The sequence below is a fragment of the Narcine bancroftii genome, unplaced genomic scaffold, assembly GCF_036971445.1.
Source record: "Narcine bancroftii isolate sNarBan1 unplaced genomic scaffold, sNarBan1.hap1 Scaffold_151, whole genome shotgun sequence".
Classification (NCBI taxonomy): domain Eukaryota; kingdom Metazoa; phylum Chordata; class Chondrichthyes; order Torpediniformes; family Narcinidae; genus Narcine; species Narcine bancroftii.
Window position 1 is genome coordinate 5,224,813 of NW_027211886.1, and position 24,861 is coordinate 5,249,673.

Below are 24,861 nucleotides of genomic sequence, written 5' to 3' on the forward strand. Positions count from 1 at the left end.
CACTGTAATAGCATCGTGCTAACTGCTATGCTAAACATGCCACCTGCTTTATGTCACCACTGAGCTCCCCAATCTCTGCCCTCTCTCTCTCTCTCTCTCTCTCTCTCTCTCTCTCTCTCTCTCTCTCTCTCTCTCTCTCTCACTGTGCATCTCTCATTACTTCAGACTGGGAGGGAAAAATTTTTCTCTTTTTTTCTCTCTCTCTCATCTTCCAATAGACCTGTAATCAAAGTAAAATTCACAACAGGATCACAGAATGATTTTAACACATTGGAGGCCATTCTGGCTGTTGAACCTGTCCCACACCAACAGTTATCCCTTCACTGACAAAACTAAAAGGTGCCATCTGGTTATTATCCCACTGCAGTTAGTGGAATCTTGTGATGCCTTACAGATGCAGGCAGTTCATCGCAAAGTGGGCTATGCATCACCGAGGAGAACAGACTCCAGTGGAGCGACAAATATTCCTTTCCCTGACCTGGTATTAAGATGGTTTTCATCGGCCGCACCTCGACTCCTTGAATTGGGTATTCCAAAGGAGAGTTGGCCTTGGCAATGAGCAGAATCTCAGTGGACGTCCTCGTCCTGGAGGGAGACCAACAGACAGAGCAGAATGAGTGACATGTCTGATCCTGGAGGGAACCCCAAGGGATGGCTGATTACCTGAACATTGGGATATTCTGTTCTGAGTGGAGCTCAGCTGCACAACAATCCCAACCCCCTCCAAACCCTGGTGGGGTCAAAGTTGAGGATGTGGAGAACAGAGAGTAAAATAGCCTTTACATTTTACAAGAGCACCTTAACAGCCATTCTTGTCCACTGTGGTTAAGATTCAGAAGAACGACTCCTGGAATGAAGGGATGAGCATATGAGGAAAATTTGATAGCTCTTGGATTGAACCGAGTTCAGAAGAAGGATTTTAAATGTTGACAGACCTGGATAGAGTGGACGTGGGAAAGTTGTTTACCATGGTAGTGGAGTCTAAGAGGGGACAACTTCTGATTTGAATGGTGCCCATTTAAAACAGAGATATAGAGTATTAAGAGCTCCCATTTTATTAAAATAGGATTATCACTGTAAGGGATAGTATAGACAGGAGGAACTGAATGGTCATAGCTAACATTTAACATTTCACACAAGCACAACACAATAACAGCCCAGTGACAATTCGATACATTGGAAGAACTGAGGGAAGGCTTGTCACAGTCAGTTCCAGATTTGATGCATTTGCAAAGACACAGTGATTTTGCAAGGAAGAACCATTCTGATTGCTGGAGAGAACACAGCTCTTTGAAGCAGATCTTGTGGCCAAGCATTTTTGTGGAATTCAGAGCAAAGCATTCTCTGTGAATGACTGGGTCTTTTTGGTGGATTGTTTCCCAAAAGACCCTCCTGCCACAGGTCAAAGTGCTTCATTTTGATTGTGACTAACAGTGGAGGTCACTTGAGAGACGGCTTCATTTTAGTTGTGACTAGCAATGAAGTTATTTAGAGAGACCGGGGCCAGGGTCTTGGAAGGTTCATGGAGGCCACCCAGTTCAAGTCTTGCCTACAAAGGGACCAGGGGTGATATGACCACAGCTCGTGTAAGTGGACATTTCTTCAAAGGCAACACAAGGAGAATTTGTGAGTCTGGAGCAGGCACAATGATAGGTATCTGAAAAGTCGGGGTATCAAAGGTTATGGAGAGAAGGCTGGGGAGTGGGGCTGTGGGAGAATGGATGGATCAGCTCATGACCGAATAGAGGAATGGTTTGGAAAGACAGAATGGTGTAACTGTACCCGCCTGCTCCTACATCTTTTGGTCTGATATATTACACAATATTACCTTCTCCTTAAGAAGTTTCCATTGAAGAAGTGACCTAACTTGGACTCACAGCATCTCACTTCTCATGCAGTTGAACAGCAATTGCATTTCCTGAGAAGACTTAGGTGGGCAAGGCTACCAGCCACCACCCTGCAAAGTTTCTGCATGAAGTCGATGGACTACATCCTGGCTGGCTGAATCACAGTGTGGTACAGTTGCTGTAGAGCAGGAGTGTCAAACTCAAATTCACGGAGGGCCAAAGTTAAAAACTTGGACTAAGTCGAGGGCCGAACTAAATATTTATTGAAAATTTTCAACAACATCTGCATGTTTTCTCTTCTTTCAACGTATGTAATGTTAAATTTTAGGATATAACTTTAGGAGGATAATGTTACAGGTCAGGAGTAGGTAGCTCAAGTTCACCCTTTGCTTGACCTGAGGGAAACCTATTTGGTCCCTGTGGAGATGTAGTCAGCATTCACAGGCTGTGTCCATTTTGGCCTGCATCAGGACTCAGAATTTCCTGCTCACTCCTCAGGCTCTAGGCCTCTATTCACCCTTGACCCACCATCCCTCTACCTGACCAGTCCTTTACCCAACCTCTACTCACCCCTCACTCCACTCGCTCTGCCTCTACCCACCCCATCCTATACACGCCCCTCTACTGCCTCTCCCCTTAACCTGTTCCTCCCTCTACCCATCTCTCACCCTCTAATCACCCCTCCCCTACTCGCCCTGCCCCTCCCCTTTGACCTCTTCCCTATCCACCCCTCCTTCTACTCAGCCCTCCCTCTAACTGCCCCTCGCACCACCATAACTTCCCCTGCCCATTACTCCTCACCTACACCCTCTGCCCACCCCTGCTTACCCACCCACTCAGGCCCAGCGTGCTGCCGATCAGCCTTTGCGGACAGCCACCATCTCTCTCTTCACGTGCAGGGCCGAACCAGCCGTCCCTGGGTCCGCGCGGGTGCAAGCGCTGAAGGCCGTGGCGACCGGGAGAAGTGCGCTCGCGCTGTGTAAGGGCTGTCCGGTGCCAGTCGCACGGGGCTCGCGCTGCCTGGGGGCCGTGCGCAGCCTGCTATGCCCGTCGCGCCGACAGGAAATCACAGGCGCTCGCCCATCCGCCGCACCGCTCGACAGGTGGGAGAAGTGACTGGTAGTGCGGGGAGCCTTCCAACTCGCTTGCCGGCTGATGACATCGACAGACTTCTCGTGTTACAATTTCTCGTGTTACAATGGGGAAGGATGTGCAATGAAGGGGGAGGATGGTGGGGGTGACATTACCAAAAAACAGCATCGGCTCTCGCTACAGGGCGGGCCACCTCTAATACATTGTTGAAATGATCTTGCGGGCCAAATATAATTATATCGCAGGCCAAATTTGGCCCGCAGGCCAGAGTTTGACATGTGTGCTGTAGAGCATTGGATCAGAGGTCAATCCACGGGACCATGAAAGCAGCAAAGAGGATTAATGGGGTCTCCTTCCTCCCCAATGATGTGATTTACTGGGAGGGCTCGCAAAATCAGTGTGGACCCCTACCCACCCCCCACACAGCATCTTCCATTGGGGAAGAGATGCAGGATGATCAGAGCTAGAAGCAGCAGACTGAGAAACAGCTTTTTCCCCCACAGGGAGTGTGAATGCTCAATGACTTCTCAAAACAACTCTCTATTACGCTATTTATTAAGAATATGTAGTGTGTATATGTATTGTTTGTCTGTATGTGTGTTATGTCTGTACGCATGTGTGGAAGAAAAAAATAGTAAAGAAAGTTTTAGTGGGTGACAAAGAGTTAAAAGTAAGCTGTGCGCTGCCACTTTTCAGTCTATTAATTATTACAAGGACCCTCAGTACGTTAAGCTGTGCGCTGCTGAATAAGACCGTAGACCCTCCGCATTCCGCCACAGACTTTGAATTGTTTCTTTCTGAATCAACCAATGACAATTGCTTTCTCCCTTACATGGTGGGCGCTCTCAGAGCTTCAGTGTGTCATGTGTCTATCGTTTGTACCTTGGTATAAATTAAACCGGCTGGTCCGTGCTCAGGCAGAGCAGCCCCAGTATTTTGGTGTGACTGTTCTCCAAGTTATCTTTTAAATAAAAACTTCTTCTGAAGCGACTCCCTGGTGCCTCAGCCGAGTTATTTCCTTATAAAACACTTTTCTCCGCAATAGCATGTCCTGCACTGTTCTGCACCGTGGACTGGAGAACACTGTTTTGTCATGTTGTACTGGGACAATCCGATGACAAATAAACTTCAATTTGAAAGAATGCTACCTTTGTATAAACTGTTGGTACTCCTGCTCTCTCCTTTGCTTCACCTCTTGCCATTCTGCTGCATTAAAGACAGACACCAGGCTCGTGACGGAACTCCAGTGGAGAAGGGTCTTCAATGAAAGTCCATCCTTTTCACATCGGCAATCATTTCTGGTGAGCTGACTGGGGGGGAGAAAGTGATGGTACAACTTATTATGGGAGATCATTTCAGGCGGAGCACTCTGTTAATGAGGGGAGGAGGACATTTTCCACAGAGATCGATCTCGGTGGGGTATGGTACGAGCACCTAGAGTTAGTGGCACAGGCGAGGACAACAACATCGTTTACAGGATATTTCTACAGGGACAAAGACAGGAAAGGTTTGGAGGGAGATGGGCTAAATGCAAGGAAATCGGTCCAGCTCAAGTAGGACACTGGTTCGGCATATAGGAATCGGGCTGAAGGGACTGTTTCCCTCCTGTAAAATGATTGATGTTGCTCATGCCTGGATGGAGAATTGGATTTGTGAAATCAGTTAACTTTTTATGTACGGTCATGTGTTTTGGAAGAAGGAATAAAAGGGGAGAAATGTCAAAATTTGGAGGTGCAATGGGGCTGGGAGTCCACATGCAGGGCACCCAGAAGGTTAACCTCCATATTAAGTTGGTGGTGAAGAAGGCAAATGCGATAATGTCATTTATATCAAAAGGAATAAGATATAAGAGCAAGGATGTGATGTTGAGGCTTGATAAAGGACAGGCCACACTCAAGAGTACAATGTACAGTTTGGGGCTCACAGAAGATTCAGAAGAATGGTTTCGAGAATGAAGGGTTTAACACTTGAGAAACATTAGGCAGCTCTTGGAGTTCAAAAGAGTAAGCGGGGCCTCAGTATTTTGAATGCTGAAAGGCCTGCAAAAAGTAGATGTGGCAAAGTGTTGTCCCATGGAAGGGGAGTCTAGGACAAGAGGGCACAACTCAGGAATGAAGGGTGTCCATTTAAAGCAGAGAAATGGTGAAACTTTGGAATTTGCTTCCACGGATGGCTATGGAGGGCAGGATATTGGGTATATTTAAGGCAGAGATTGATAGGTATCTGAATAGTCAGGGTATCAAAGGTTACAGGGAGAAGGCAGAGGAGTGGGGCTGATTCACTGCTCATGATGGAACGGCGAAGCAGAACGGCAGGCCGAATGGCCTACTTCTGCTCCAAAATTTTAAAGTATGGAATAAGGAGTCAGTGTCTGAAGATGATGGTTCAGGACTGGGATGAGGAGAAATCACTTTGCTCCGACAGCAGCAAACTTCGGCAATTTTCTACAGATTGTGGAGCTTAGTTATTTAGTGTGTTTGCGACGGGGCTTGATGTATTTCTGATAAGAAAGGAGTCAAAGGATATGGGGAAGGTGCAGGAACATGATGTTGAGGTGGGTCCGCCAATGGTCTTGTTGAACAGGTCTGAAGGACAGAATGCCGTCTTCATGCCCACTGCTCCCTCTAAGCTGTGTGCATGTGCGTGGGCACACGTGTTTAGCAACCAGTGCACAAAGGAGATTAATGTGTGGACAAAAGGTTAGTTAGCTAAAATAATGAAGTAATTAATAATTCAAAGTATAGAATTAAATCTTAACTAGATATGTTACTTTGTAGAATGCAATCATACTTGTATTATAGTAAAACATGTCAATAGAGTTTTATTAGCCAAAGTTATCTTGAAACAATTTCAAGTTTACAGTTGCACAAGCATTTAGTGCACATCTACTTTTGTCACAAGAAAATAATTTGCACAACATAGATTCATGCGCACACCTGACCACTAAAAATGAAAGGGAACATTGCTCGTGTCCTGTTTTTTTAAATTTTTTAAATTTTTCTCACTATGAACCATATTAACCAAAATACACACAAACATTTCCCTCTTGAATATACACAGTGTAATTTTCTCCCCCTTTCCCCCCTCCCTTCCCATGTCCTGTTGAAGCCATTCTTCACCTGCAAGACTGTGGATGAATCCTCCTTGCTCTGCGCTATAACTTCAGTGGCCATCAGCAAACCCATTCGTCCCCTCCCCATGCCTTGCCCCCACCTCAATGTCGCTTCCCCAGGAGACATTGCAAGAACTCCAGATGGAGAATCCCTCTCTGTCATCATTCAATGCACTGAAAGTGGGACAGAGGGTTTGGAGTGGGCCATCTAGAACCTCTGCCTGCACCAAAATCTAGTCCAATCCAGGTCAACCTGAATATCCATTCCCTCCTGCCACCTTGGTTCCATATTCTATCACATCATCAGAAGCAGGAGTAGAATTAGGCTGATGGTCAATCGAGTCTGCTACCCCATTCCAATCACAGCTGATGTATTTTTCCTCTCAACCCCATTCTCCTGCCTTCTCCCATTAACCTTTGACACCAGTACTAATCAAGAACCCATCAACCTCTGCTTTAAATCCACCCAATGACTGCCTCCACAGCTGTCTGTAGCAACAAATTTCAGATTCATCACTGTCTGGTTGAAGAAACTTCTCCTCATCTCTGTTCTAAAGAGACGTCCTTTTATTCTGAGGACCTGCCCTCTGGTCCCAGACTCTCCCACTGCTGGAAACATATCTGCATCCACTCTCTACAGAACTTTCAATATTTGCTTGTGGTATTGATTATCTCACTGATTTGTGTGTTTAAACTGTGTGAAATGCGCTTCAAAGAAATGTCCTCACTTCGTTCCTCCTTTCAACATTTCTGGAGAATGCATCTGTACAAAAAAGTAGCCTGGGAGGAGTCACGTGATGGAGTAGTGGCCGGTCGGGGAACTCCAGCCCTCTCCGGAAAAGTTTAAAAAAACACAGAGAAAAATCAAAGGCACAATCACAAAAACTAAAATAAAGTGAAAATAAAGGTGTGGAGAAAATGGCAGCGAAGAAAGAAAAGCCAAAAGCAACGCGAAGAAGAGAAGACAAAAAGACGTCGGAAGAAGAAGGTGAAGGCCTTACCTGTCCGAGGAGGCCTGCTGTGGAGAGAGAAGCCCGCTCCCTCAGGTCAGTTGAAGTCCTGAGCTCGGGACTACAAAAATGGCTCGCGGAGCCAAACAAAAGTGCACAACCGTGCATGCACGAGGAGTCGCGCATGCGCGATGCGCAAGACAAAAATAACACTGACGGGAGGGGGGACCAGCTGAGGAGTCGATCTCCACAGCTGAAATTGACAACCACAACAAAGCAGCAAGAGGAGAACATAGAAAATAACAAGAACAAGAAAGAAGAGAATAAAAAGAAATCAAAGAAACAACAGATGACCAACCCAGAGGAAGAAGACCAGCAGCAAGACACTTCTAATAAAAATAAGAAGACCAAAAATACCCAACAAAATAAAACAAACAACCCAACAAGAAAACCAGCAGAGGTAAAGGACACAGATCCTGGAGTGGACTCAGAAGAAGAAGAGGAAGAACACAGAGAAATGGAAGAAGAAGGGAAGGGCAAGTATATGGATATATTTTTTTTTAAAGAATATATGGAATCGGTAAAAGAATGGCAGTCACAAGAATTCAGTGAAATAAAAAGAGTAAAAAAATACAGAAGAAAAAATGAATAGATTAGAGATGATCATGTCAGATCTAGGAAAAAGAGTGGACAAGGTGGAAGAACGAGAAACAGCCGTAGAAATGGAAGTAGATGACTTAAAAAAGAAATTAGAAGAATCTGATAAAAAAGTTAAAGAGACACAAGAGCTGTTAGCTCAGAAGATAGATATAATGGAAAATTATAATAGAAGAAACAATATAAAGATAGTGGGCCTTAAGGAAGATGAAGAAGGCAAGAATATGAGAGAATTTATAAAAGAATGGATCCCCAGGGTCCTAGGAAGACCAGAATTACAGGAAGAAATGGAAATAGAAAGGGCACATAGAACATCAGCCCCTAAACCACAACCACAACAAAAACCAAGATCCATTCTAGAAAAATTCCTAAGATATACAACAAAAGAAAATATATTGGAGAAAGCAATGAGGAAAATAAAAGAAGACAAAAAACCACTGGAATACAAAGGTCAAATTTTTTTTTTCTATCCAGATACGTTTTGAACTCCTGAAGAAGAGGAAGGAGTTTAATACAGCAAAAACGATCCTATGGAAAAAAGGATATAAATTTATGCTAAAGTACCCAGTGGTACTTAAAATAGTTATTCCAGGGCAGCAAAACAGACTATTCTTGGATCCGGAGGAAGCACGAAAATTTGCAGAACAACTACAAAACAGACAGAGAGATGAAGACATGTAACGAGAACAAAAATGACCACAAACTATATGTATGTGTATATGTATATTTTTTTAAAAATAGAGTATAGATAAGAACTAAGAAGGGAAAGTAAGGGAAGAAAGGAAGTAAGGAGGGAATTAAGAGAATGACCTTTGTTATATATGAACATTAAAATCTTTTCTGGGGGGGGCTGGGTGGGGAAGAATTATGGTCACTGCGAAATCAGTTGACGCTTGCGAGTGATTTTGCAAATCCAAATGGAGAGGGGAGATGTGGTTGCCCGACAAGGGACAAAGGGCAACTCAGGAAGGGGAGGGGATAGTGGGGTTAAAGGAATTTTAGATAGGCGCCTCACAGTTCGGCGGGCAGCAACCTCCTTTGAAGAAGACCGCAGAACCCACCTCACTGACAAAAGACAAAGGAGGAAAAACCCAACACCCAACCCCAACCAACCAATTTTCCCCTGCAACCGCTGCAACCGTGTCTACCTGTCCCGCATCGGACTTGTCAGCCACAAACGAGCCTGCAGCTGATGTGGACATTTACCTCCTCCATAAATCTTCATCCGCGAAAGCAAGCCAAAGAAGAGATAGGAGAATAATGGAAATATTTTATGTTTTAGAAATGTTGTCCTATAATGTGTTCAAAAAAAGAAAGCAAAAATGGATAAGAAGGAAAGGTGATGATGAGAAAACGGAAAGGAAAGATAAACAAAGTATGAAATGGCTATGTTGAACTATATGATTTTAAATATTAATGGAATACATAACCAAATCAAAAGGAAGAAACTGTTAAATTTACTGAAAATATAAAAAATTGATATAGCATGCATACAAGAGACACACTTAACTGAAGTGGAACACAAGAAATTAAAGAGAGATTGGATAGGACATGTAACAGCAGCATCATATAATTCAAAAGCTAGAGGAGTAGCTATATTAATCAGTAAAAATGTACCAATCAAAATAGAAGAGGAAATAATAGATCCAGCAGGGAGATATGTAATGATAAAATGTCAGATATATTCGGAGATTTGGAATTTACTCAATGTATATTCACCTAATGAAGAAGATCAAAAATTTATGCAAGATATCTTTTTGAAGATAGCAGACACGCAGACATACTAATAGGAGGGGATGTCAATCTTAATTTGGAATCAAACATGGATAAAACTGGAAAAAAAATTAATAGAAAGAACAAAGTAACCAAATTTATAATAAAATCGATGCAAGAAATGCAACTTTTGGATATATGGAGGAAACAACACCCAGAGGAAAAGGAATATTCATATTATTCGGGCAGACATAAAACATACTCAAGAATAGACCTATTCCTGTTATCAGCTCACATGTAAGACAGAGTTAGGAAAACAGAATATAAAGCTAGAATATTATCGGACCACTCACCCCTGATATTGACAATAGAGTTAGAGGACATCCCTCCAAGAATGTATAGATGGAGATTAAACTCCATGCTACTTAAAAGGCAGGATTTTAGAGAATTCATTGAACGACAAATTAAAATGTACTTTGAAATAAATACGGAATCAGTGAAAGATAAGTTTATACTATGGGACGCAATGAAAGCGTTCATCAGAGGGCAAATAATAAGTTATGTAACTAAGATGAAGAAGGACTACAACCAGGAAACAGAACAGTTGGAAAGGGAAATAGCAAATATAGAAAAAGAATTAGCAATGAAGGAAGACACTATTAAAAGAAGAGAATTGGCAGATAAAAAAATAAAATATGAAACACTACAAACATATAAGGTGGAGAAGAACAGAATGAAGACAAAACAGAAATATTATGAACTAGGAGAAAAAACACACAAAATTCTAGCGTGGCAGCTTAAGACAGAACAAACTAAGAGAATGGTATTGACATTAAGGAAAAAAGACAAGCAAATCACATATAATCCAACGGAGATTAATGAAAACTTCAGAGAATTCTACGAACAACTATATCAAACTGAAAATGAAGGGAAAGAAGATAAAATAGATGAATTTTTAACTAAAATTGAACTACCAAAATTACAAACAGAGGAACAAAATAAATTAACAAAACCATTGGAAATAGAAGAAATACAGGAGATAATTTTTAAAAAAACTACCGAACAATAAAACACCAGGAGAGGATGGATTACCAATAGAATTCTATAAAACATTTAAAGATTTATTAATTCCTCCCCTTCTGGAAGTAATCAACCAGATTGATAAAACACAAAGCTTACCAGAGTCATGTAAAACAGCAATAATTACAGTGATACCAAAGACAGGGAAAGATCCACTTACACCAGCGTCATATAGACCAATATCTTTACTTAACACAGATTATAAGATAATAGCTAAACTATTAGCAAACAGATTAGCCGACTATGTACCAAAAATAGTAAATCTAGACCAAACTGGATTTATTAAAAAAAAATGAACAACAGACAATATCTGTAAATTTATTAACTTAATTCATGCAGTAGAAGGAAATAAAACTCCAACAGTAGTGGTTGCTTTAGACGCAGAGAAGGCCTTTGACAGAGTAGAATGGAATTATTTATTCAAAGTACTACAAAAATTCAGCTTACCAGAGAAATATATTAATTGGATTAAAGCATTATATAAGGGGCCATTGGCGAAAGTGACAGTAAATGGATATATATCAAAACAATTTAACTTAAGCAGATCAACAAGGCAGGGATGCCCACTATCTCCTTTATTGTTCGCATTAGCCATAGAACCACTAGCAGAACTGATAAGAACAGAAAATAAAATAAAAGGGATAAAAATAAAAGACAAGGAATATAAAATCAGTCTATTTGCAGATGACGTTATAATATACTTAGCAGAACCAGAAATATCAATAAAAGAATTACATAGGGAATTGAAGGAATATGGAGAAGTGTCAGGGTACAAGATTAACGCAAATAAAAGTGAAGCAATGCCAATGAATAATGCGAATTTCTCAAAATTTAAGAAAGAATCACCATTCAGATGGCAAACGCAAGCAATGCGATACCTAGGTATACAAATAAATAAAAACCTCGGCCATCTATATAAACTCACTTATTATCCACTAATGAAAAAATTACAAGACAACTTAGAGCATTGGAAAGATTTAGCACTGACACTGATAGGAAGGATAAACTGTATTAAAATGAACATTTTCCAAAGGATACAATACCTATTTCAGACATTACCAATATGCTTAACAGAGAAATTTTTCAAGGATGTAAAGAAAATAATAAGGACATTTTTATGGAAAGGGGGGAAACCGAGAATAGCACTAGATAAATTAACAGAATAGTATAAACAAGGAGGCTTACAACTACCAAACTTTAAAAATTATTATAGAGCCGCACAATTAAGATACCTATCAGATTTTTATCAAACAAGGGAAAAGCCAGATTGGACTACATTAGAACTAGATAAAATAGGGGAGAAGATACCTGAACATATATTATATAAATGGGATGAAAAATTGGTACGATGTAGGAATTCTCCGGTATTGCATCATCTGCTCAACATTTGGAAGAAGATTCATGTATAAAGGAATAAAACAAATTACTAACTACCAAAACTAATACTGACGCAAAATCAGCTAATCCCTTTTACAATAGATAACCTTTCCTTTAGAGAATGGGAGAAAAAAGGGATCAAAAGAATAGAAAATTGTTTTTCGGGAAATAAATTATTATCCTTTGAACAATTGAAGGATAAATATAATATAACTTATGATACAATGTGGGCATGCTACCAACTGAAATCCTACTTGAAGGATAAATTGGGAAACAGTCTGAGGTTACCAGAAGGAAGTAATTTTGAATATGTGATTACAGACACAATGATAATCAAAAAATTTATAACAAACATGTATATTAAACTACAAGAAAAGGATAACGAGGAAACAAATGGGAGAAGCTATGCTCCAGAACCATGAGAAATACAATAAACAAGAGGTTACGTATGATACAATATAACTGGATACACAGGCTATACATTACACCTCAAAAGTTAAATAAATGGGACCCAACAGTATCAGACAGATGTTTTCGCTGTAAAAAGGAAACGAGAACAACAGTTCATGCAATTTGGACATGTGAGAAAGTGAAAAAATTTTGGGAAGATCTAAACCAGATACTAAATAAAATCATAAAAAGCAATATACCAAAAAACCCAGAGATCTTCCTCCTAAGTAATATAAAAAACAAAGAATTTGGACTTGATTTGGATGGAGCATAAAAAAGATTTGTTATGATAGCCCTAGCTGTAGCAAAAAAATGTATTATGTCAACCTGGAAATTAGAAGATAACTTGAGAATACAACAATGGTATATAAATGTATTCCATTAGAAAAAATAACATATAATTTAAGAAATAACATTACAATATTTGAACAAATATGGGAGCCATACATGAAACACAATAGAGAAACCCTACCGTGGATATCTACCACCTAAAATGACAGAAGGAGAAGATAATGAAAAGAACGGACTCAGTGGAATTTCTTGTTTATTTTTATTGAGTGACAACATTGTTTAATGGGTTTAATGTATCTTATATTCTGAACTTTAAATAAATGGGAGGGGAGGTGAGGGTGGGAGGGAGGGGAGGAGGGAAGAAGGGGAGAAAACGACACTATATATTTAAGAAGGAAAATGTATGTATCTTGATCAATATGGTTTATAGTGTGAAAAATAAAAAAATTAATTTAAAAAAAAAATAAATAAATAAACTAGCCTGTGGCTGCCTGGTTCTGGTTTTGCTTCTGGGGATTCAGCAACACCTGTGACAGGAACCTTCTGTGGTGATTGACTACAAAATACAGAACATTCTGTACCAGCCACATGAAGATGCAATAGGGAAACATGAGATTCCCCCTTCATCCATCTTAACTCCAGCGTGTACAGGGCCAGAGCCATCAAACACTCTGTTCAGACTTCAAACCACCTATTAAAGGAGCCGACGTTGTTTGTAAGTAAAATCCTGCAACTGCAAAAATTTTTGCCCAAAATGATGGTGCCTTTGTTCTGCGGACTCCAAGAAAGTAGCGGACCAGAGCAGGGCACCAGACATGGGGAAAACACCCCGTTAAGAAGGAGAACCAACAAGACGACCCTACAGGACACCAGTGATGGGTTCAGTGGCGGAAGGACCTGAAAGGAAAGGTGACCACAGCAGTAGACCAGCAAAGGGCTCAGAAGCTGAGGGTCCCACACATGCTGTGAGGGACTTCTGGTCGGGGGACCCGCTTGGCTGCTGGAGACTGGATAATGGGAACCAGGCATCCGGACCGAGAGTCGAGAGGGTGCTGAGAGCCAGAGGGGCTCCCTTATCATGGGCACTGAAAGCTCCCTTATCATGTCAGAGGTTTGGATCTGAAGCTCAGGTTCCCAATAGATCAAACAGGAGTCTGTGCGCCCACCGAGGTTGTGGGAGTGCTGGAGATGAATCCATAGACACCCAGAAACTCTGAAGGGAATCTTTTTTGCTTTTCTTTCTTTTATACTGTACAGGGTGCCAGACAGCACAAATGGCAACTCTTGCCTGCCTTACACCAGGTTGAAGGAAATTTTGGTAAATATTACATTCTGTGACATTATATGACAATAAAGGAATCTTGAATATTTGACACATGGCATAAATGAAGCTCACCTGACAATGGATTCTTTCCTTCTATAGTATATATGTGGCTGTACATGTTTCCCTATTGGATCTTCATGTGGCTGGTACAGAATGTTCTGTATTTTGTAGTCAATCATCACAGAAGGTTCCTGTCGCAGGTGGTGCTGAATCCCCAGAAGCAAAACCAGAACCAGGCTTCCACAGGCTAGTTTTTTGTACAGACGCATTCTACAGAAATGTTGAAAGGAGGAACGAAGTGAGGACATTTCTTTGAAGAGCATTTCACACAGTTTAAACACACAAATCAGTGAGATAATCAATACCACAAGCAAAACAGGGGGAGAAAAGAAGAGACAACGCTCTGTTCTCGCTGTTGCCATCAGGAAAGAGGTATTGGTGCCACCAGTCTCACCCCATCGGGTTCAGGAACAGCTGCTCCCCCTCCATCATCAGACTCCTCAACAACAAACTCAATCAGCGACTCATTTAAGGGCTCTTTGCGCATTATTTATTCCTGAATCTTTATTTTCTAAATTGAACAGTCAGTTTGTTTACCTAGTTGGATTGGGCTGCTGCTGCTCGGAGGGCAACAGAGTCGATGTTTCCCAAGGCGACCGTTGGAGGAGGGGCGAGGAGAGATTGCTGGAGCAGTAAGTATTTAAATTCTTGATTTAGCTTCGCGGGCCTACTTGGATCGGGCTACTGCTGCACGGAGGACAACAGAGTCGGTGTTTCCCAAAGCAACTGTTGGAGGAGGGGCGAGGAGAGACTGCTAAAGCAGTAAATAAATTGCCTGAGGGCTAATAAAATAAAAGAAGTGAAAGGTGAGGGAGCGTCCAGCGAGGAGTGGCTCATTGAGTGAGCGGGGCAGTGAAGGAGGGGAGACTTGAGACTTTGGCTTGAGGGACTTAGGCGCAGAGAGGCTGAGGCATTTCTCATTTAACTCAAACGTAGGTGGTCATTTTAGACATGGCATGTGAGCTCAGTCCTGAGCCATGCTCCTCTTGTGCTATGTGGGAACTTAGAATGACTGACAGTGTCCCTGGGAACTACGTGTGCAGGAAGTGTGTTCAGCTGCAGCTCCTGATTGACCGCATGATGGCACTGGAGCTGCACATGGACTCGCTCTGGAGCATCCGGGATGCTGAGGATTTGGTGGATAGCAGCTTTAGCGAGTTGGTCACACCACACCTTCATAGAGTTGAGGGAGATAGGGGCTGGGTGACCAAAGGTAAGAGTAAGAACAGGAAGGTAGTGCAGGAGTCTCCTGTGGTCATCTCCCTAAAAAACAGATATTCCGCTTTGGATGTTGTTGGGGGAGATGGCCCATCAGGAGAGGGCAGCAGTAGCCAGGGTCAGGGCACTGTGAGTGGCTCTGCTGTGCAAGAGGGCCGGAAAAAGAGTGGTAAGACAATAGTCATAGGGGATTCAATTGTAAGGGGAATAGACAGGAGCTTCTGTGGCCATAAATGGGACTCCTGGTTGGTGTGTTGCCTCCTGGGTGCAAGGATCAGGGATATCGCGGAGAGGCTGCAGGGCATTCTGGATGGGGAGGGTGAACAGCCAACTGTCGTGGTCCATGTTGGTACCAACGACATAGGAAAAAAGCGGGATACGGTCCTATATGCAGAATTCAGGGAGATTGGAAGGAAGTTAAGGAGTAGGACCTCTAGGGTAATAATCTCTGGCTTATTGCCAGTGCCATGAGCTAGTCAGAGTAGGATTTGCAGGATAGATAGAATGAATATGTGGCTTGAACAGTGGTGTAGGAGGGAAGGGTTCAGATTCTTGGGGCATTGGAATCCGTTCTGGGGCAAATGGGATCAGTTCAAACAGGACGGTCTCCATCTGGGCAGGGCCAGGATCAATGCCCTTGGGAGTGTTTGGTAGTGCTGTTGAGGAAGGTTTAAACTAATGTGGCAGGGGGTGGGATCAGGAGTAGAGAGATTAAGGGGTTTAGCCTGAGGGAAGAAGTCGGAGATAGGAGGGTGAAAAGCAAAAGAGGCAGGCAGGTAACCTCAGGGCCAAAATGTAAAAGAGCCACTTTACAGCATAATGGTGATAGGGTTAAGGCTCTGGTAAAAACAAGCTTGAAAGCCTTGTGTCTTAATGCAAGGAGTATTCGTAATAAGGTGGATGATTTGAATCTGTAGATAGCTGGAAATGACTATGATATAGTTGGGATCACAGAGACATGGCTTCAAGGGGACCAAGGCTGGGAGCTTAACACTCATGGATTTTCAATATTCAGGAGGGACAGAGAGAAAGGAAAAGGAGGTGGGGTAGCATTGTTCGTTAGAGAGGAGTTAAAAGCAATAGAAAGGAAGGATATTAGCTTGAACGATGTGGAATCAATGTGGGTAGAGCTGCAAAATGCAAAGGGGCAGAAGATGTTAGTGGGAGTTGTATATAGACCACCTAACAGTCGTAGAGAGGTTGGGGATGGCATTAAACAGGAAATTGGAAATGCGTGCAACAAAGGCAAGGCAGTTATAATGGGTGACTTTAATCTCCATATAGACTGGATGAATCAAATTGGTAAGGGTACCGATGAGGACGATTTCTTAGAAGGTATATGGGATAATTTTCTAACCCACTATGTTGAAGAACCAACGAGGGAACAGGCCATTCTAGACTGGGTTCTGAGTAATGAGGAAGGGTTAGTTAACAATCTTGTTGTGCGAAGTCCTTTGGGCAAGAGTGACCACAATATGGTGGAATTTTACATTAGGATGGAAAGTGACAGGATTAATTCTGTAACTCAGGTTCTGAACTTAAAGAAGGGTGACTTTGAGGGTATGAGATGTGAATTGAATAAGTTAGATTGGCAAATGTTACTTAAAGGATTAACTGTAGAAAGGCAATGGCAAGCATTTAAGGATCACCTGGATGAAATACAGTGTTTGTTCATCCCGGTTTGGAAAAAGAATAACTCAAGGAGGGTAGTACATCCTTGGATAACAAGGGAAATCAGGGAGAGTATCAAATGTAAAGAGGAAGAGTATAGACTAGCCAGGAAAGACAGAATACCAGAGGATTGGGAGAAATTCAGAGTTCTACAGAGGAAGACAAAGGGATTAATCAGGAAAGGCAAAAGAGATTATGAGAGAAAGTTGGCAGGGAACATTAAAAATGACTGCTAAAGTTTTTATAGATATGTAAAGAGAAAGAGACTAGTAAAGACAAATGTGGGTCCCTTGCAGTCAGAAATAGGTGAATTGGTCATGGGTTAGGGTTAGGGCTAGACCAATTAAATAACTACTTTAGTTCGGTCTTCACTAGGGAAAATATGAATAATCTTCAGGAAATAATAGGAGACCATGGGGCTAATGTGACGGAAGGACTGGGGAAAATAAGTGCAAGTTATGAGGTTGTGTTGGATAAATTGAAGGGATTAAAGGCAGACAAATCCCCAGGGCCAGATGGTCTGCATCCCAGAGTGCTAAAGGAAGTAGCCCGTGAAATTTCCTTCTTGTTTACATTTCCCTCTTTGATATGCATATTTTTTCTTGAGCACAGCTTTTTCACGGCCACTGAGCAGAAATTTTGTGTGGTCCTGAAACAGGATTATGTGGAATTAGGTAGGAAGTTAAAAAACAGGACATCCAAGGTAGTAATCTCTGGAATGCTGCCGGTGCCACGTGCTAGTGAGGGTAGAAATAGGAGGATGTGGAGGATGAATGCGTGGCTAAAAAGATGGTGCAGGGGGCAAGGGATAAGATTTCTGGATCATTGGGATCTCTTCTGGGGAAGGTCGGACCTGTACAAAAGGGACGGACTCCACTTGAACTGGAGGTGGACCAATGTGCTGGCAAGCAGATTTGCTAGAGCTGTGGGGGAAGGTTTAAACTAGTTTGGCAGGGGAGTGGGGAACAGAGTGTGAGTGCAGTGTCAAGGGAGCATGGCCACCTAGATAGGAATAATAACGATAACAAAGGTAGGATGAAGATTAGGGTAAAAGGTAGAAAAGAGAATATATTTTAATGCAAGAAGCATAGTGAACAAGGTAGATGAGCTTAGAGCATGGACAGATACTTGGGGTCATGATATTGTGGCAATTAGTGAGACCTGGCTACAGGAGGGGCAGGACTGGCAACTTAATATTCCAGGATACATTTGTTTTAGATGTGATAGAGCAGGGGGTAAAAAAGGGGGAGGAGTTGCTCTGCTTGTTAAGGAGGGCAGCCGTGAGGTGGCAGGATGGTCTGGAGGGATCGTCCAGTGAGGTTGTTTCAGTGGAATTGAGGGGTGAAGGAGGCATGAGGGTGCTAATAGGGGTGTATTACAGATCACCAAATGGGCCAAGAAAATTAGAGGAACAAATTTGTAGGGAAATAATGTATATGTGTGAAAATCGTAAGGAAGTGATCATGGGAGATTTTAACTTCCCTCACATTGATTGGGATACCCATACAGTTAGAGGGCTGGATGGGCAAGAGTTCGTTAAGTGTTCAAGATTGTTTTCTAAATCAATTAGTAGAAGAACCGACTCGGGACGGTGTAATACTAGATCTCCTGTTAGGGAATGAGCTAGGTCAGGTATCGGACATTAATGTTGGAGAACAAATTGGGTCTAGTGATCATAACTCTGTTAGTTTTCGGGTAGTTTTAGGGAAGAGCAAGGAGGGGCCTAAAGTTGAGGTTCTGGATTGGAGAAGAGCAAATTTCGAAGGAATAAGAAGGGATTTGGGGAGTATTGAGTGGGACAGGATATTTTCAGGTAAGGATGTAAATGAAACATGGAGGATATTCAAAAAAGAAATTTTGCGGGTACAGAGTAGATATGTCCCAGTGAGGATCAAAGGAAAGGCTGGAAGTCATAGGGAGGCTTGGTTTTCGAGGAATATTGGAAATTTGGTTAGGAGAAAAAGGGTGTACAAGAGGTATAAAGAGCAGGGAGCTGAGAGTTTGAAGGAGGACTACAAGGAGTGTAGAAGGAATCTTAAGAAAGAAATTAGAAAGGCCAAAAAAAGGCACGAAGAGGCTTTGGCAGACAGAGTAAAAATAAATCCAAAGGGTTTCTATAAATACATTAAAAGTAAAAGATTAGTGAGGGATAAAATTGGACCCCTTGTAGATAGTGAGGGTAGGCTGAGTGAGAAGTCAGAGGAAATGGGGGAAATTTTGAATGATTTCTTTGCCTCGATATTTATTCACTAGGGAAAAAAAATATTGAACCAGTTGAAGTAAAGAAAAATAGTGGGGAGGTCATGAAGCATATAAGGATAATCGAGGAGGTAGTGATGGCTGTGTTGAAAAAGATAAAGGTGGATAAATCTCCGGGACTGGACAAAATATTCCCAAGGACACTCAGGGAGGCTTGTGGACAGATAGTGGGGCCATTAACAGAGATATTTAGGATGTCACTGGTCACTGGGATAGTGCCAAAGGATTGGAGGGTGGCGCATGTGGTTCCGCTGTTTAAGAAAGGGTCCAAATGTAAACCTGGGAATTATAGGCCCGTGAGTCTGACATCTGTGGTGGGTAAGTTGATGGAAAGTGTTCTGAGGGATGGTATTTACAAATATTTGGAGGTACAGGGATTGATAGGGAGTAATCAGCATGGTTTTGTCAGGGGTAGATCATGCTTGACAAACCTGATTGAGTTTTTCGAGGGGGTTACAAAAAGGTTGATGAAGGGAAAGCTGTGGATGTTGTCTATTTAGACTTTAGTAAAGCTTTTGACAAAGTTCCCCACAGGAGGTTAGGAAAAAAGGTGGAGGCATTAGGTATAAATAAGGAGGTAGTGCAATGGATTCAGCAATGGTTGGATGGAAGGTGTCAGAGAGTAGTGGTGGAAAATTGTTTGTCCAATTGGAGGCCGGTGACTAGTGGAGTTCCTCAGGGATCGGTCCTGGGTCCACTATTGTTTGTTATATATATTAACGATCTGGAAGTAGGGGTGGAGAATTGGATAAGCAAGTTTGCGGATGATACAAAGATTGGTGGCATTGTTGACAGTGAGGAAGATTACCGTAGATTAAAAGGTGATTTAGGAAGGCTGGAGGTGTGGGCTGAGAAATGACTGATGGAATTTAATACAGATAAGTGTGAGGTGTTACATTTTGGAAAGGCAAATCGAAATAGGTCATATGCATTAAATGGTAGGCTATTGAGATGTGCAGAGCAACAAAGGGATTGAGGAGTGATGGTAAATAGTACCCTCAAGGCTGATACTCAGGTAGATGGTGTGGTGAAGAAGGCATTTGGAATGTTGGCCTTCATAAATCGGAGTATTGAATTCAAGAGTAGGGAGGTTATGATGAAATTGTACAAGGCATTGGTGAGGCCAAATTTGGAGTACTGTGTACAGTTTTGGTCACCAAATTATAGGAAAGATATAAACAAAATAGAGAGAGTGCAGAGAAGGTTCACGAGAATGTTGACAGGATTTCAAGGTTTGAGTTACAGGGAAAGGTTGTGCAGACTAGGGCTTTTTTCTCTGGAGCGTAGAAGATTGAGGGGGGACTTGATAGAGGTGTTTAAGATTTTAAAAGGGACAGACAGAGTAAATGTGGATAGGCTTTTTCAATTAAGAGTGGGGGAGATTCAAACTAGAGGGCATGGTTTAAGATTGAAGGGGGAAAATTATAAGGGGAACATGAGGGGAAATTTCTTTACGCAAAGGGTGGTGGGGATGTGGACTGAGCTTCCGGAAGACGTGGTTGAGGCGGGATCATTGGTTACATTTAAGGAAAGACTGGATAGTTACATGGATAGGAGAGGACTGGAGGGGTATAGACCGGGTGCTGGTCAGTGGGACTAGGAGGGTGGGAATTTGTTACGGCATGGACTAGTAGGGCCGAACTGGCCTGTTCTGTGCTGTAAGTGGTTATATGGTTATATGGTCTGCATGAAAAAGAATCTTAGGGCTGTACGTGATTTCATGCATGCCCTCTGACAATAAATCTGAACTTTGAAGAAAACGGAAGGTTTATAAAAACAGGAGGGGCAGAAATAACGTTAAAATGTTCACAGCATTTTCCACACCCACCCATTCTCATCCCCTCTCTCCTTCTGCCCTAATTTCCCCACTGGATTCTTCCCCTTTGTCTCCACCCATCCCCCCCCCCAACACCTTTCCATTCTGTTTGCTCTCATTATACCACGATTACCAGTTTCTCCCCAGCAGACTTTGTCTCCCTAATGTTCAAGATTTTAAAAGGGACAGAGAGAGTCAACGTGGATAGGCTTTTTCAATTAAGAGTGGGGGATATTCAAACCAGAGGCCATGGTTTGAGAATGCAGGGGGAAAATTATAAGGGGAACATGAGGGGAAATTTCTTCACGCAAAGGGTGGTTGGGATGTGGAATAAGCTTCCGGCAGAGGTAGTTGAAGCAAGGACGTTATTTACATTTAAGGAAAGACTGGATAATTACATGGAGGGGTATGGACCAGGTGCTGGTCAGTGGGACTAGGAAGGTGGGTATTTATTCCCGCATGGGCTAGTAGGGCCAAACTGGCCTGTTCTGTGCTGTATATGGTTATATGGTTAAGACCTGTTCTCGGTCCACTCACCAGCTTTGCCTGTAGCTTTTCTAGCCCTTCATTCCCCTCTTATTTTTCCAGCCAGTAGAGTCCCTCCCTATATAATCTCTCCTCAAAGGCTAACCCCTTATCTCCAGAATCAACCTAATGAACTTCCGCTGCACCACCTCTAGAACTAGTACATCCATTCTCAAGAAAGCAGAGCAGAACTGTCAGCAGTACTCCAGGAGTGGCTTCATCGGTACCCTGCACAGTTGAAGCAGAATCTTCCTGCTCTTGCATTCAATTCCTCCACCTTGAAGGCCAACACCCCATTTCCCTTCTTCATTAGAATCAGAATTTATTGTTATATGTCAAGAAATTTGTTCTTTTGCAGCAACATCACAGGGGCAAATATTGTTATAAATTACATTTTAAAAATAAATAAATTACTGCAAAAGTAGAACAAGTGAGATAGTGTCACTGGTTCCTTGTTTCCTCAGAAATCTGATGGTGGAGGGGAAGAAGCTGTTTTTGTATCATTGGGTGTTCATCTTCATGCTCCTGTACTCCCTTCCCAATGGTAGCTGAGTGAAGAAGGCATGGCCTGGGTGACGGGGGTCCTTAAAGATAGAGGCTGCTTTCTTAAGTCACCGCCTCTTGTAGAAGTCTTCGTGAGTCGCAGTATCGATGACTCCAAATAATGAGAGTGAAAAACGATAGGCTTTAATACACTTTAGATTGTAGCTGCCCTGACTCCATGTGCTCAAATGAATGGATGGGGGAGGGAGGTCGACCTTTATGGCCAGGTCACAAGGGGAGGAGTTACTTGGGAGCAAGTCATCAGTAGGCAGGCCAGCCACTCGCACACACCAGTACATATGTATCACTACATTCACCCCTCTCTTTTAAAAACAAAACCCCGCCGGGTTAAAGTCTTAGAGGTTCACTCGGTCGGGTGGTCTCCTCTGCCTCGGTGAACTGGCAGCTCCACGGTAGTGTACTGGTTGGCTTTGTTGCTGGTCGTGTGTCTTGAGGCTGGGGAGGTAGGGCTGTCTCTGTAGGAGGTGGGGTTTGGTTGTACGTGGGGCAGTCGTGGTGGTCAGAGCAGCTGGAAGTGGGTTCAGGGCAAGTGGCATGGGTGCCCGAGATGTGTCGCTAACCTGCACCGAGTCCCTGAGTAGGTCGGTGTGTGTGTAGGTGGGGGTCTGCGTTGGCTGGGGTGGATAGGGATTTCTGGCATGCGCCAGGTCCCGGACAGGGACTGCATCCTCATGGCCATTGGGGTACAACACACAGGCATATTAAGCATTGGCATGCAGGAGCTGCACCTCTTCAACCAATGGGTCAGTCTTATGGCCCCTCGCATGTTTCCGCAGCAGGACAGGTCCCCGAGATGAGAGCCAGGGAGGCAGAGTGGTTCCGGTCACCAACCTCCTGAGGAAAGAAAACAAGCGTTCATGCAGGGTCATGTTAGTAGCGGTGCATAGGAGGGATTGGATGGCATGAAGTGCCTGTGGCAGGATGAATTCCTGCCAATGGGACACTGCCAGGGCTTTTGACTTAAGGGATAGGAGGACAGTCTTCCAAACAGTGCCGTATCCCCTGGGGTTGTAGCTTGTGGTCCTACTAGTGGCTATGCCTCTAGCCACCAGGTATTGGTGCAGCTCATCATTCATGAAAGAAGACCCCGATCATTAAGAATATAGTTCAGGTACCCAAAGAGGGTGAATATGCTGCAGAGTGCCCTGATGACAGTGGCTGATGTCACCTCAGGACAGGAGATGGCAAAAGGGAATCTGGAGAACTCGTTGATGATGTTGGGGAAATAGATATTCCTATTGGACAAGGGCAGGGGCCCCTTGAAATCAATACTGAGTCGATCAAAGGTGTGAGTGGCTTTGATGAGGTGCGCCTTGTCGGGCTGAAAGAATTGTGGTTTACATTCTGCGCAGACCCGACAGTGTCTGGTTAGAGACCCAATGTCCTCGATGGAGTACGGGAAGTTCCAACCTTTCAAGAAGTGGCACGATCTCCTGACTCCAGGGTGGCAGAAGTCGTCGTGGAGGGACTGGAGGTGGCCGAGAAGCATGGTGGCACACATCCCCCAGGATAGGGCATCTGGGGGGGAGGGGGTTGTCGTTGAGCTTGCCTGGCTGGTACAGGATATCATAATTGGAGGTGGAGAGCTCGATTCTCCACCTCAGGATTTTATCGTTCTTGATTTTAACCCGCAGTTTGGTGTTGAACTTAAAGACCACAGCTCGTTAGTTCGTGAGCAGTGTAAATCTTTTCCCAGCCAGGTAGTGACACCAGTGGCATACTGCCTCAATGATCACCTGTGCCTCCTTCTTGACTGAGCAGTGCCATGTTTCACGACTGTGGAGGGCACAGGAAAACAATGCCACTGGCTTGCCAGCCTGGTTGAGAGCGGCAGCCAGTGCAAAGTCACCGCTCTCCACCTGGAATGGGATGGATTCGTTCACGGAATGCATCGTGGCTTTAGCAATGTCTCCTTTGATTTGGGTGAATGCCACCTGGGCTTCTTCCGATAAGGGAAAGGTTGTGGATCTTATCGGGGGTAGGCTTTAATCGGCATAATTGGGCACAGTAAGGAAAGAACCCCAGGCACTGTTTTAGCACCTTGAAGTTATGTGGGATCAGGAGCTCCATAAGGGGACACATGTGGTCTGGATCAGGGGCAATGACACGATGTGCCACAACGCATCCAAGGAGGACCAGGCGGGTAATGCTAAACACACACTTCTTGTTGTTAAATCAGTTGATTGTCTGGCTGTAGTTGATTACCATCCAGGGTTTACTCCTGCCCCTAACCAGCACAACTTGGGCTCTCCGTGGATTGGAACTGTGAGCTATGATCCCCTACGCCAGGAGTCACTGCACCTTGGACTTTATAAATGCCCTGTCCTCAGCGCTATAGCGCCTGCTCTTTGTCACAATGGGCTGGCAGTCCAGGGTCAGGTTCTCAAATAATGAGGAGGGGATATGCGGAGGGTGGAGAGGCCACAGGCGGGGGCTGTATACCATTAATGGTGGCTGTGGTCCTCCAAATGCCATCGTGACATTCCTGAATTGGCTTTGGAAGTCGAGGCCCAGGAGGATCGGTGCACAGAGCTGTGGCATCAAAGGCAAATGAAAATTATTAACAACGCTATACAATACCCACGGATCTCTGCAGATTGGTCCTATGCAGCCATAGAGATTGTGCCACTCGTAGGTCTAAGCAAGAGAGTTTGTGGGCAGAGTCCGAATGGATAAAACTCTCTGTGCTCCCATTGTCAAACAGGCAGTTCGTTCTTTTCCCATTTACCTCAATCTCCATCATCGAGTAGGCGATCAGGTAAGGGCTGCCTTGGTTCAGTATGATGGATGCCAGAAATGGATTGTCGTCACTGTTGGAGGGGGGGGCCTGATTGGTAAGATGATGGCTCCCATGT

The 24,861-nt window shown here is 43.4% G+C and overlaps 1 protein-coding gene across 12 annotated transcripts in view; it reads right to left on the reverse strand.

The window, feature by feature from the left end:
* The window catches only part of LOC138750447 (beta-1,4 N-acetylgalactosaminyltransferase 1-like), an 80,200-nt gene that overhangs the window by 28,935 nt on the left and 26,404 nt on the right, over positions 1–24,861 (reverse strand). For 5 of the 12 annotated variants that reach the window (XM_069912496.1, XM_069912493.1, XM_069912495.1 and 2 more), the window contains 5 exons: positions 24,449–24,538; positions 22,735–22,840; positions 13,966–14,163; positions 4,088–4,249; positions 479–585 (listed from right to left, as the gene is read on the reverse strand). In XM_069912496.1, the coding sequence (XP_069768597.1) occupies positions 479–585; positions 4,088–4,249; positions 13,966–14,163; positions 22,735–22,772 (505 nt within the window). In that variant the 5' untranslated portion in view covers positions 22,773–22,840; positions 24,449–24,538. Of the gene's footprint in view, positions 1–478; positions 586–4,087; positions 4,250–13,965; positions 14,164–14,490; positions 14,587–22,734; positions 22,841–24,448; positions 24,539–24,861 lie in introns of those variants that run through there. The other 7 variants (XM_069912499.1, XM_069912498.1, XM_069912494.1 and 4 more) reach the window with 3 other exon arrangements.